Raw genomic sequence first — 12,443 nt, forward strand, 5'->3', positions numbered from 1 at the left:
CCATTGATACCCCAGTGGTAAGTATTAAGTAAATTGGGGATTTTTGCCCAGTAACGCTTTTTCACCCTTTTGGGCTCCGCTGCAGCCTCCTGCCCTCGGCTGCTCCCCGCATCACAACTGGGATGCCCAGATGCCGCCCGCAGCCAAACCCGCCCCGACGCAGCACGGAGGCAGAAAAGCACCAGCCAGGCCAGGGAAAAACGCTACGGGGAATTTGTAACCCCTCCAGGCACGGCGGACCACCCCGCGCCACCACAAACTGGCCTCTCGCAGCCAGCCCATCACCCGGCGACAGAACGTTTAATAACAATTTCCTGGCAGCGTCGGGGAATGGTTTAGGAAACCAAACCCCGCGGGGGTGGCAGCACCAGGAGCCCCGGCGATGCCTCGTGATGCCGGGTCAGCTCGGCCACCCGACCCTGCCCGGCACCGGGAGGCTTCAAATATTCCCAAGGAGGAATTTCAGCACTGAAAATTGGGCTGTGCCTCTCATCTGAACTCTGCAAGACTTGGGGAGTAGCAAGGTGGGACAGTATTTGGGGTTTTTTTTCCTAAAAACTAGGAAAAAAAAAGATATTGGGGCTTAAAAGGCAGGTAAGAATGAGACTAGGATGCATTTTCAAAATAGGATGTATTTGCTCCTGGAGGAGAGAGGCAGCAAAGGGCTGCCATTGCTTGGGGAGGGGGGAGAGGCACCCCCCAAAAACGACTCCCCGAGGATCTGGTGAGTGTTTACACCGAGCGGAGTATCTTCGGTGAGGCTGTAAGCAACCACTGAGGATGTCACGCTTGCACGGCAGGCCAAATAAAACAATAATAATTAAAAAATAAAAATAAAGAAAAATAAATGAGAAAAATAAATAATAAATGTAACTAAAACATCCCGCTAGCCAAGTGCTGTGGGAAGCGCGGGTGGCTCCCGGTCGCCGCCCCCAGCAGCGGCCGAGCGGCTCAAGCGCATCCCGCCGGCAGCATCCCTGCTCAGGGGCATCCCTCCCACCGCCCCGCGGGGACCAGCCGCGCCAGGGGCCCTCGGCACTCCAACACCGGTACCCAGCGCCCCGGGACAAGGCAGCCAGGGCAGGGCTTACCTTCCCCCCGCTGTAACCCCCGCGAGTTCCCCGTTTGCAAGGTGAAACCCCCCAAAAGCAACGCCCCAAACCAGTAACCCCAATTTAAAAAGAAGAAAAAAAAATAAGAAGTAACTACAAGATAGTACTTCTAAATCCAAACAATTTTTTTCTCCCACTCCCTGCCAAGATGAGGAACCTGCTCAGTCTCACCCCCCCAAAAGCTGATATTTTAATAGCTCTGTTTTACTCAATCCTGCCACCTGTAGCCAAGCCACAGCACACGAGCTGAGATCCATATTTATGGATCAGGGAAACCCAAATTTTGCACGCCAAGTTGGAAGCAGGCCCTGCCCCAAGCTCGGGAGCGAAGGGAGCCGACTCCATCCTAAAAGCGCAGAGGTCTGGGCGGGGGGTGGTGGTGTTGGAGGGATGTTTTTCCCATTTGTTTGTTTTCTGGAGGAAATGCCTCTGCCACAGCAAATCCTTGTGAAATTTGAAAGTTTGAGTACGGCATCTCAACCCGTCTCCCATCCGCTGGTACACAAAATCAGGCTGATCAACGCGGCCAGTGTATCTGCAGGGCGGTGCGTCCTCCGACCCCAGCCCACGTGGGTGCTGGTGAGCTGCTTTTCAACTCAATTAACTCAAACCGAGATTATTATTATGATTGATTTTTTTGCAGAACTCCCTGCCCCGGCTGACCCAGCTCCCCCCTACACACACACTTGCTTTTTCTGGGATCTGTTCTCAGAGCGCGGTCTATTTTCAGCAATCCTCTTGGATGGGTTTTCATGGAAAATGAAGTCCACGCTGCCCTTAGTTTAGATTATATCAGGAGAAAAAAATTTCTGTAGGATAGAAAAGATCTGTTCTTCTGGATGGGAAAAAGGGGCGAGTTGGACAATTAATAGTTTTCATGGATGAACTCTCTGGGGATCACGCATCTCTCTGCAGCTCAAGTAGTTCCTTTCCCGGAGCCAGATACTCAGAGATCCCTGGAAACATGGGTCCCATCTAGGCTTTTTCCACCATCTCCTTCCAACTATGTATAATATCTGTGTGCGTGTCCATAAGGATGATATATTACATATATATATATACACACACGTATATGTGCAGAAATATCTATAGATATATTTGAGCATATATATATCTGAGCATACTTATATGTATGGACAGATAACTATATATATTTGAGTATAAGGGTGAAATATTATATAAATGTGTATATATACATGATACCTATATACATTTGTATATAAGAACAAAGTCTTTTTTTATATATATGTATCTATCCATAGACACATATATACATTTAGGGAAGAATAATTTGAATTAGGCTTTTACAGACAAAAGTAGAGCCCCAGAAGAGGCCTGAGCCGGCACCACACAACAGGACTCCCCTCCGGAGGGGAGCGGATCAAAACGCGACTGCTCCTCTCATGGCGTTTCCATTTACCCACAGGCAACAGAGGGTCCCTGTTTTCCACACTCTGAAGCCTGCAAAAGCCCAGAAAACCTGCAAAACCCCAAAGGAGGGGAAGCGCCTGCGGTGGCAGGAGCCGGAGGGCCAGGGACGCAGCTCCATCCCACCCCGCACCGCTCAGCCGGCTGTTTTTATTTTTATTTTTCCGCTCACTCCCCACATTTTCCTTATTTTAGACCTTCTGTTGACTTGGAGGTTGCAGAATGGAAAAAGAAAAGTGTCAGGTAGAGGGAGGGTTATCCCGACCCCGGCTGCCCGTCTCCCGGGGACGGGCGCTGCCTGCTCGCCAAAATCCAGCTGAGCCGACGTTTTACAGGGCAAATCCCTGGGGATTCGGCCATGGCCGGAGCGGCCAGAGTCACTGCTCAGCTAATTGAGCTCCTCCGCGAGGATCTCTGCGCTTTCGCTCCCCGCGGCGGAGGGAGCAGAGGAGAGAATCTCCCCCGCCCACGCACCCCTCCCAAAAAATAACTGATTTTTATCAGCAACAAATGCAAGAAAAACTGTTTTCAAACCAGAAGAAGAAAAAAACAAAACAACAACAAAATATAAAAAAAGCAAATACATAACACACAAAACACAACCCTTGCATTTGCTTGGAGGGCGGCTCTGCAAGAACTCCAGGGATTTTCTCCAATAAGATGGGGGGGGGGGTGGGGGGTGGGGGGGGGGAGAGAGAAAAAAAAAAGCCATTGTGGCCATGCTTTCCCCCAGGAGGACTCGGACTGGCCGTGGGGACTGGTCCCGGCACAAGGGACAGCTTTCCCACCCAGCTCCTGGCAGCACTACGGCCACGGCCGGCGGCTCTGGGGACCACAGGGATGCGCTGCAGCTGGTGTCACTGGGATGGGGAAAAATCCATCATCGCCGGGGCTACCCCCGGCCCCGCGTCCCCCACCTGGGCAAGGACGCCCGACACAACCCTGCCCTTCGGTCCGAATTAACTCACATCCCTTCCCCGCCTCCCCCCGCGCGCTGGTTTAAAATACACATAGTGGCTAAATAGCAGGAAACACCCGAAGCAAAAATACCGCGGACAGGAACCCAGGGGCACAGGGGACACGCAAGAGCAAGAAGCGGATTTCCTCCCCAAAACATCGCACCTCCGATGCTGACGGTGACCCTGCCGCGCGGCTGGGCCGGGCCACCAGCACCGTGACACCCATCCTGGAGTGCCTTCACCCCTCGGCGTGGACCTGTCAGCTCTTGACAGGGAAAATACATCTTTTTATTGCCTGTGTTTTGCTTTGCCTCCATAAAGGGGTCTTTTATGCAAAGGTGTCCCACGGCAACTTGCAAATGTTAGCGTAGGGAGAAAAGAAATAAAAAATATATACATATAATCTCAAATGGGTGAGAGATACGTACATATAATCTCAAACAGGACACGTGTGTATACATATAATCTCAAATGGGACACACACACACAAATATATATACAAATATATACACGTACAAATATATTAAAAAAAAATCTCAAACGGGTTCACGTGGGAGCACAGGCGATGAAGCCAGGACCTGCCTCGGTACCTCCAGCAGGTTGCTGAACGTTTAAATTTTAGGAGGATTTGGATGATCAGAGCGGAGACGCCTGGATTTAGGGGTACTATAGGTCTAGACTTCAAAAAGAGGTACAAAATTTCAGGTTTGAGCCTCCGCGGGTCACAAAGAGATGCCATCGCGTGCCCCAAAGTGGCCCGATGCCTGGTTGGCCCAGGCGGGACGTGGGCATGGACCATGTCCTGGGAGGTAGATGGGACGGCTACCAAACCACAGCCTGACCTCGGACTTACCACCTCTGCGGGTGAGAAAGAGAAAAGGCTTTCACAGAGTGATAACAAGCAGCCAAACCTCAAAAACCGGGAGGTTCCCACAAAATAACAGCAAATACTAGTTATAGACATGAGCTTAATTGCTAGCAAGGATTAATTCAACCCCGCTTCAAAAGAACAACACTTTAGACCCAGATCCGACCCTCCTTTCATGAGATGACTGGCTCAACTCCGGCAAGCCACCCGCTTTGGAAAAGACCCATTAGCATTAATTGCGTTGATCCTGGGAGGAATAATGAGTCTCCTGCCCCAGCGCTGCTCATCACCACCCGCGCGGTCCTTGCGCGGACGCTGGGGGAGCAGGCAGCTGCCTGCAGCCCTGCCCGCGAGGGGTTAACCGCCCACGGAGGAGCCTCTGGCGCACGCTCGCGTCATGGAAATACTCAAGTAACCACAATTTTCTCTATTGCTTTTTGGCTCCGGCTCTTCAACATTTCTACACTTCCAGCCCAGATCTCTGCTACCTGTTTTCCAGCGAGGTAACTGGTTCAGACCGCGGCTCGACCGAGCAGGCAGCAGTTTGGTTTTGTTTTTTTTAATATAGGTTACTGTTATACTTCCTACCTCCAATACTACCAGCACTGAGATATAAAAAAAGATCATGAGTCACGATATCGGAAAAAAAAAAAAAATTTAAAAAATTCATATGTACAATAATAAATGGAGGTGGGATGGGGGGTTGGTGCTTTCTGGGTATTAACATTGCACTGGGTTGGACTGAGACCAGCCAACGCTGTCCTGCTGCTGCCCGCCCACCCACAGCGGCCGTGGGCCCCTCTCCTCCGTCCCTCCCGCCTTTCCCAGTCCTCCCAGTCCCCCCAGCATCAGCTGGTTCTCCTGCCCGAGGTGTGCCGACTGACCAGGAGGGGCTGCCTTCATCCCATCTGAGGTGCAATGGAAGGTCATCCATGAGCGCTACGTGAGAGCCAGGGGAAGGGGGGGGAAATAAAAGGGGTGAGCAAGAAAGAAAAGATAAAAAAGGCAACCGGAAAAATCCTTCCCTCTCCTGATAATCACACCCTGCCTTAATATTTCCACCCTGTAATTGAAAATATCAGCCCAGCAGCTCATCTCCTGTCCCCAACCCGCTCCCAAGCGCTTCCCCCTCTGTATCACCCTGCTGTTCAGAGAATCATGGAATGGGTTGGGTTGGAAGGGACCTTAAAGATCATGTAGTTCCAACCCCCTGCCAGGGGCAGGGACACCTCCCGCTAGACCAGGTTGAGCCAACCCACCTCAAACCAGCCAGCCCAGGAGACAACGTCCTCCTCCTCGCACCACCGCTGGCTGCAATTAGCAAAACGAGCCACGGGGCCGGGAGTGCTGCTCCACGCGCCAGAGCTCCCCAGGTGCCCTAATGGGCTTTTCCCAGAGAAAAAAAAAAAATAAATAGGAGTGAGGTGCGAACACTCAACATCTGCCCTGTGGCTTACAAAGAATAACCCCCCCTCCCCCAAAAAAAAAAAAAACCAACATTTTGGAGGGGCATCAGCATCCCACCCAACTCTGCAAATGCTGCATGTAGGAGGAAAAAGAAAAAAATCAAAGCTGGCTCCTCCAGAGGTTTGAATATATGAAAAACAAACCAAAACCAAACCAAACCAAAAAACCTTCATTTTTCAGGCCTGGGAAAAGGAAAGCATCTTAGCGTCGCGTGCAGCCCCACCAGCCCTGAGAGGTTTCTGATAAGCCGTCGGGATCGCGCTGCAGATCGCAGCAGGGCGATGGGAACCCCGCTCTCGGGGGAGGTTTCGCGCAGCGGGGAGGGCGCGGGTCGGCCGTGCTCACCCCAGCTCCCAAGTGCTATCGCCACCGGAAAGCATCTACCATCGGCTTGAAGTTGCCGTGCTCAGCCCTGCTTCACACCAGCATCTGCAGTTTCGGGCACCCAGCAGGGACGTCCCGCGGGGCTCCGTGCCGGGGGCATTGCCGGGCTATGGACGTGCCAGGCCAGAGCCCACCGGCAGGACGGGGGCGATTCAGCGGCAGCCAGGAGCCTCCTGCTTTCACACCATCCCTTTCGCAGGAGGAGATCAAATGCAGAACGAGAAGGCAGCCACTTGGACGCTTCTCAAAAATCAAAATTCTCCTTGGTAGGAAGGAAGCACAAGCAACACCAGGCGACGGGTGATGCTTTTTACTCCAGAAAAATGGTTTTGAGAGGAAGCTTTAAAAATAAAAATAAATATAAAAAAAAAACCAACATACTTGCAACATAAATATCAGCGTTTCAGAGATTTACCCTGGAGGGACACGACCACAGAAATGTGACTTTATAGCTTCGAACCAGATCTGGCGATTAGAAAAGGCTTAAAACGCGCAGAAAGACCAATATCACGGAAAAGGCAAGGAGCAGATGTGTGGCTACATGGTGACGGCGAGGACTGCACCGCGTTGGCCAAAAACATTCGGCTGGAGTAGGGAGGTCAAAATAGACACCTGAAATCCCAGGGGAAAGGGTTCGGCTCTATAATATAATGCCTTAGGATTATTTTGCTGCTCATAGTGTTTTTGGAGGACTCGTTCCAGCCCCTCTCTGGAAACAGCACATCCCAAGCCGGCATCCGCAGCGCATCCGACCCCTCCTAAACCAGTGTTTTGTAGCACCAGCTCCACCACCCCCAGCTTTAAAACCAGCAATGAAATGAAAACGTTAATGAAATAACACTCGGGCAACAGGGGAGGCCAGCCCCCGGGGGACACACGAGACCTGCACGTAAAATCCCGTCCCCCCCAGCACAGCCCCAGCCTCTCCTCGCCCTGGAAATTCTCCCTCCCCTCTTCCTACAACATTTTAAGAGCAGACATCAGTCTTTCTGAACATTGCTCTTTATTCACAATTTTTTTTTTAAAGGTAGGTGTGAAAGCGGGTAACCTCAGAGAGCAGCACAAGGATGAAAATCCCGACTTTCCTCTTGTCCAGTTAGGAAAATTTCATGTAGTCTCTCCAAAATTTGAAGGCACTCACAAGGTTTTAATGCCTCAGCATTTCTCCTAAGGGAAAGGATTTGGAGAAGGAGAGAAAAAAAAAAAAACAACAAAAAAAAGCCCCACCACCCCCCCATCCTCGTAGCATGTTTATGAATCAGACTGTTAAGCGTGTGTTTCGGGGGTGGAGAAGGTGGGCGATGCGCAGAGGAACAGAGCGCAGAGTTAGATGAGTCAGAAAATGCTGCTTTTCCTCTCCTTACCGGCAGCTCAAATATTTCAGCGTGAAACAGAAATTTTATTTTTAATTTTTTTATTGTCAAGAGAGAGTTGGAGCGTGACCTTGGCTGGTTAGCAACCGCCGGCAGCTAACCCGACGTGAAATAATGCGCCGCGATTAGAGTACACGCAGGGACGGGGGCGTGCACACGCGTGTGCCTATGGACCTATACGCACACCACGGGCACGATGGACCTAAATATGCATGCACACGCATGTGCCGATGGACGTATATACACGAGCATGTGCCCACGGACATATAATATACACACAGATGCAGCCCAGGGCATAGGCTGGGAAAAGGATGGAATTAAATAATATAATCAGTGCTTTTTGCGGCTGCTTCTAGCAGAACAGGGGCTGGGACACGCTCTCACGCCAAAGAGCAGAAAGCTCTTCGTGCCGCGCCTGGGTGGGTTTGGGGAGAGCAGCAACACCCCATGGGCTCCATTCGGGCTTAGGGACATCTCCTCCTCCCACCCAGGTAGGCTCAGGCGCACACGTAGAAAAATACACGCGAGGGCTCCGAGATCCCGAAATAAACTTTACGGAGCCGTAGAGAGGTGTGTTATAAAAGAAAAGCCACTTTACTCATGGCTTTGAGTTCACCCTGGGCTGAAGCTGGCTCGAACGACACCCGAACCAGCCACCACCTACACGCTGTTACCGTCGCACCTCGCGGCGTGGGAGGCCTGAGCAGCGGCGGGTACCAGGCTGGGGTCAGCCCCCCGCGCGGCGAGGGGGAAGGAGGGGATGGGGAACACCCCGGGGGGGCTCCTGCGGGAAGGAGGGAGGACGGGCGAGGGGAGATAAACACCCCTATGCTGCCCACAGCCCAGCGCTTGCCTCCCCTCACACTCACAGCCCCTTCAGGCTACCCATGAAGCAAATAAAATTATGCATATGCATTAATGCCGGCAATATCCTGCCTGAAATGGATGCTCATTTACACATGGAAATACATTTAGAAGAGAGAAATTGGAGCTATATTTAAAACAGAAAAATCACTTGACTGTCTGCGGGGCGACTCCTGTTTATATCTGTCATTCCTTGGCAAAACCGGAATCATTCCAGGGTAAATCATGCCCCTGGCTTTAGATTTAGAAAGAAAAATGTTTGCACCCCTCTATCCTCTGCTCGGTCTGTTATAAGATAAGATATGCGCTTTTTTTATTTTTGCTCTTGTATTTTTATTTTTTTAAGTGTTGTGGAATAAAAGCAACCTGTGGAGCTGGGTGTTGATGGAGGGGAGGGGGCGTAGGGGAGCGCCCGTGGAGCATCGCAGCGTGTTTATTGGTTAAAACGGACTTTGGAGGTTCGGGAGCCTTTTGAGAATCGCCACGGTGAGACCTAAACGCTCTGCGGCTTCTCCGGTTTCCTTGGCAAACGAAAGGGCCGTGCTGACAGCGCCGATGACAGATCTGAAACTCGAACACGAGCTCTTCCTAATGGAGAAATATCTTCCTCCAGCCCAGTAATCTATATCTCGCTGCCCGGCTGCCAAGCCACGAACTGGAGATATGAAATAATCAGTATTGCTCTCTGTTTCCTCCTGCAAATGTAAATATGAGCACTGGAATGGAAAAAGCAATTTTAGGCTCTAAAAGAATACCCCCTCCAAAAAAATACTACTTTTTTTTTTTTTTTAAATATAAAACATGCCAATGGGCACTGCTTCTCACTGAACGCTGGAGCTCATTGCAGCTCATATTTTCTAAATGCATTGACATAATAAAAAAAAAAAAAAGCAGAGAGCAGCTCTCTAAAGTACGTCGGGAGGCAGTTTTTAAGAAAGATGATGTATTTTAGATCGTGATTCACGACCGCGCTGGCAGTTTGATTTCAGGTTTAGAAGGAAATGAATGAATGTGAGAGAGGAGGGTGCGAAGATGAAACTCGCTGGAGCTGAAGGTCTGCTCTGCGCTTCGAGCCACGCAGCATTTGAATTTGCTTCCCCCTTCCGCGCCAGCTCAAGCGAGTCGCCAAACTGCCCCGCGCTTCTGCTGCTGGAGCTCAACCAAGCCTAAATTAAAATGCAATTTGACACAGGCCGTCTTCGAGACCCGTGCTGCCCGCAGCATCCCTCGCCCGCAGCATCCCTCCCCAACAGGGCACCCAAGGGCACCCCAGCACAGTCGGGGAGATCAGCTCCTGCTGCCACCACCCAACCTGGAACTTCTCGCCATGCTGGGGAAAAAGGCTGTTTGCTTAACATCGAGGTTTTAAACCAAACAAAGCACGCAGGGTGCCATTCTGCAGGATTTTAAGCTGTGCTAACCTGTCCGTATCTCATCTGCGCCACAAGAAAAATATAAACACTGCACACACACACACACAAAAAAAAAAGAAAAAAATCGCAAAAAGTCAACATTCTTAAAAGTCTTCAGACACATTTTTACCGATGGTCACACTGCCCACGTTACTGCTCTCAACGTCTGCGCACACCACTGCGAGCTGCGCTGGACAGGAGATGCCGAGCTCTGCTTTGAAGCTGAAAGCCACGGCACATCCCCAAAGTCAGAAGCTCTTGTGAACCAAGAGCCTGCAAGAAACCCAACACTGAACCCTGCGGGAAGCAAAACTGCAGAGAAAGGCAAACACAGAGCCATTGCTTGCAAGAGGGGGAAGGAAGAAGAAAAAACATAATATACAAAAAGACAAACTAATTGCCACCGCTAGCCCTTTGCTTTGCGCCTACGTCATATGTTCGAGCTACCTTTCTCAAGGCAGAGAGCCCGGTGCCACCGAGCAGCCAACGTGCCTGACTCAGCAGCGATGATTCACTTGGGCAAACAGGAGAATGAAGCCACCGCGAGCCCCGCGACGGCGATGCCTGTAGGTGACGCGCTGCAGCACGGCACAGGCCACCCGTACGGCCCATCATCCCCACATTCCCATGGGACCGAGGGATGGCACAGAAACATTGGGAGCAATTATACCTTGAAATCAGACCTCTTCATTAAGGATGCGTTTTGCGTTCAGGCCCCCAAAAGCAGAGGGGTTGCCCCCCCTCCCAGCTAACCAGAGGGGTCCCCAGCTGCCCTCCTCCAAAATCAGGGCAGGCGAGGGCAGGTGTGATGCTCCATGGCAAGAGCTCCCAACCCAGCCCTGACCACCGGAGCAGAAGCCGCCCGGTGCGGGGGGTTCTGGGGGGAAGGGGGAGCCGGAGCACAGCCCAGCACGCAGGAACAGTGCTTGCAGCGCTTGTCTGGAGGAGGCACAGCCCTCCCATCCCACCCAACGCAGCCCTCCGGATGAGGAACGATGCATACAGCAATCCTGCCAGCAGCCGCTCGGGCTTCCCTGAGCCTCATCCATGCGGATCAAGTGAAAAGGAGATGCAACAAGCTCCAACGCAGGAGAGTGTTTACACACTTAGCTCCTTGCACAACTTCGAGAAAGGGCTTGCTACACCAAACCACCGGAGCAAACTCCCCCTAAACCCCTCCTGTTTCCGTATACCGAGTTAACGACCTACCCTGAGCAAGCAAAATCAGTATTCACTCGGGGGGGTTCAGGCACCCCAGCAAGTTCCTTCCGTGCGCACTGAGCACTTAGAAAGCCCAAGTTTAACATTTCCCCTTATCAAACCCAAGAAGCTGCTCAAAGAGGGTTCTCCAGGCCGGCACAGCACGCCACGAAGCCAGCACACGTCCCCCCACCCTATCTCCCCCTGCCACCCCTTCCTCTCCCGTGGCAGCACCCACAGCCAGCCGGGGCGGCGGCAAGCGGGGCCCTCCCACCGCAACACCCCGCACCCCCATTTCGGGGCTTCCCCCTTTCACCCACAAGCAACGCACAAACTTCCCCCTCCCTCCCGCCGACACACCCGCGTCCCTCCCCGCTTTCAGGCACCCCGCCCGGGAAACTAATACCCCCGCTCGTCGCCCCTGCTGCCCGGCCGCCCGCTCTCGCGGTAATTAGCGCTTAATTGAAGGCGGGAGGCTCCCTCCTGACCAACAGGTGTCCCGCGGCAAAGCCCCGCGGCTCCTCCGCAACCCCCGCGGCTGGGGCGGGGGGAGCGGATGCTCTGGGGGGCAGCGCCTCGGACCTCCCCGGTCCCGGCGGGAGGGTTCGGGTCCGGGTGCCGGTTGGGAGGGTCCCGACGGAGGGTCCCCAGCCGCCCGTGCGGGATGCCGGTGCCCCGGGAGGGCTGCCCCATCCCGACCCCCCCCCACCGCCGGGTTCCCCATCCCCAGCCGTCCCCACCGGCAGCATCCCACCGCCCCGTCCCGCACTAACCATTGGGGCCGTACTTCTCCCGGTTGCGGCGGACCTGCTCCGGGCTGAGCCCGCAGCTCTCCGATACCCCGAAGCGGCGGAGGACGTCGAGCACCGGGAGGCTGTGCGCCGCCTCCATGCCCCGGCCCGGGGGGATGCTCGGGGCTGGGGGGGGGCTCACGGAGGGCACACGGGGCGCCGCTCGCACGGCGCTGCCTCGGCACCTCTCCGGGAAGGGGCCCCCGCCGCCGGGACCGCCTCCTCCCGCCGGGACCGCCCCCCCGCCGCTTCCCCCGCCTCCCCCGGGGCCGCCGCCCGCAGCGTGTGTCCGTCCCCCCCCCGCAGCGGGGCAGCCCCGGGGACCCCCCCCGGGCTCCGGCAACCCGGCCCTGTGCAGCCCAGGCTGGGCCCCTTCAAACGTCCCTCTTCCCCCCGCCCCAGCCTTTATATTATTTTTTTAATTATTTCCAAACTTCTCGGAAGTGGTGCTGGAGGCCAGGGAAATCCTCCCGCTGGAGGGGAAACCGGGGTGGTGGGTGCTCGTTCGGGTGCTGGGAGACAGGGGAAGGCGTTGCTTAGCCCCTGCCCGGGCAAATCCTAGAATCAGGGAACAGTTCGGGTTGG

The 12,443-nt window shown here is 53.6% G+C and overlaps 1 protein-coding gene across 3 annotated transcripts in view; it reads right to left on the minus strand.

Annotated features, from left to right (window-relative positions):
* Positions 1 to 12,094, minus strand: part of ATP2A3 (ATPase sarcoplasmic/endoplasmic reticulum Ca2+ transporting 3) — a 57,521-nt gene extending 45,427 nt beyond the window's left edge. For all 3 annotated transcript variants that reach the window (XM_063340766.1, XM_063340765.1, XM_063340767.1), the window contains exon 1: positions 11,841 to 12,094. In XM_063340766.1, the coding sequence (XP_063196836.1) occupies positions 11,841 to 11,958 (118 nt within the window). In that variant the 5' untranslated portion in view covers positions 11,959 to 12,094. The remainder of the gene's footprint in view (positions 1 to 11,840) is intronic.
* Between the last annotated feature and the right edge of the window lie 349 nt (positions 12,095 to 12,443).

The sequence above is a fragment of the Chroicocephalus ridibundus genome, chromosome 7 (assembly GCF_963924245.1).
Source record: "Chroicocephalus ridibundus chromosome 7, bChrRid1.1, whole genome shotgun sequence".
Taxonomy (NCBI): domain Eukaryota; kingdom Metazoa; phylum Chordata; class Aves; order Charadriiformes; family Laridae; genus Chroicocephalus; species Chroicocephalus ridibundus.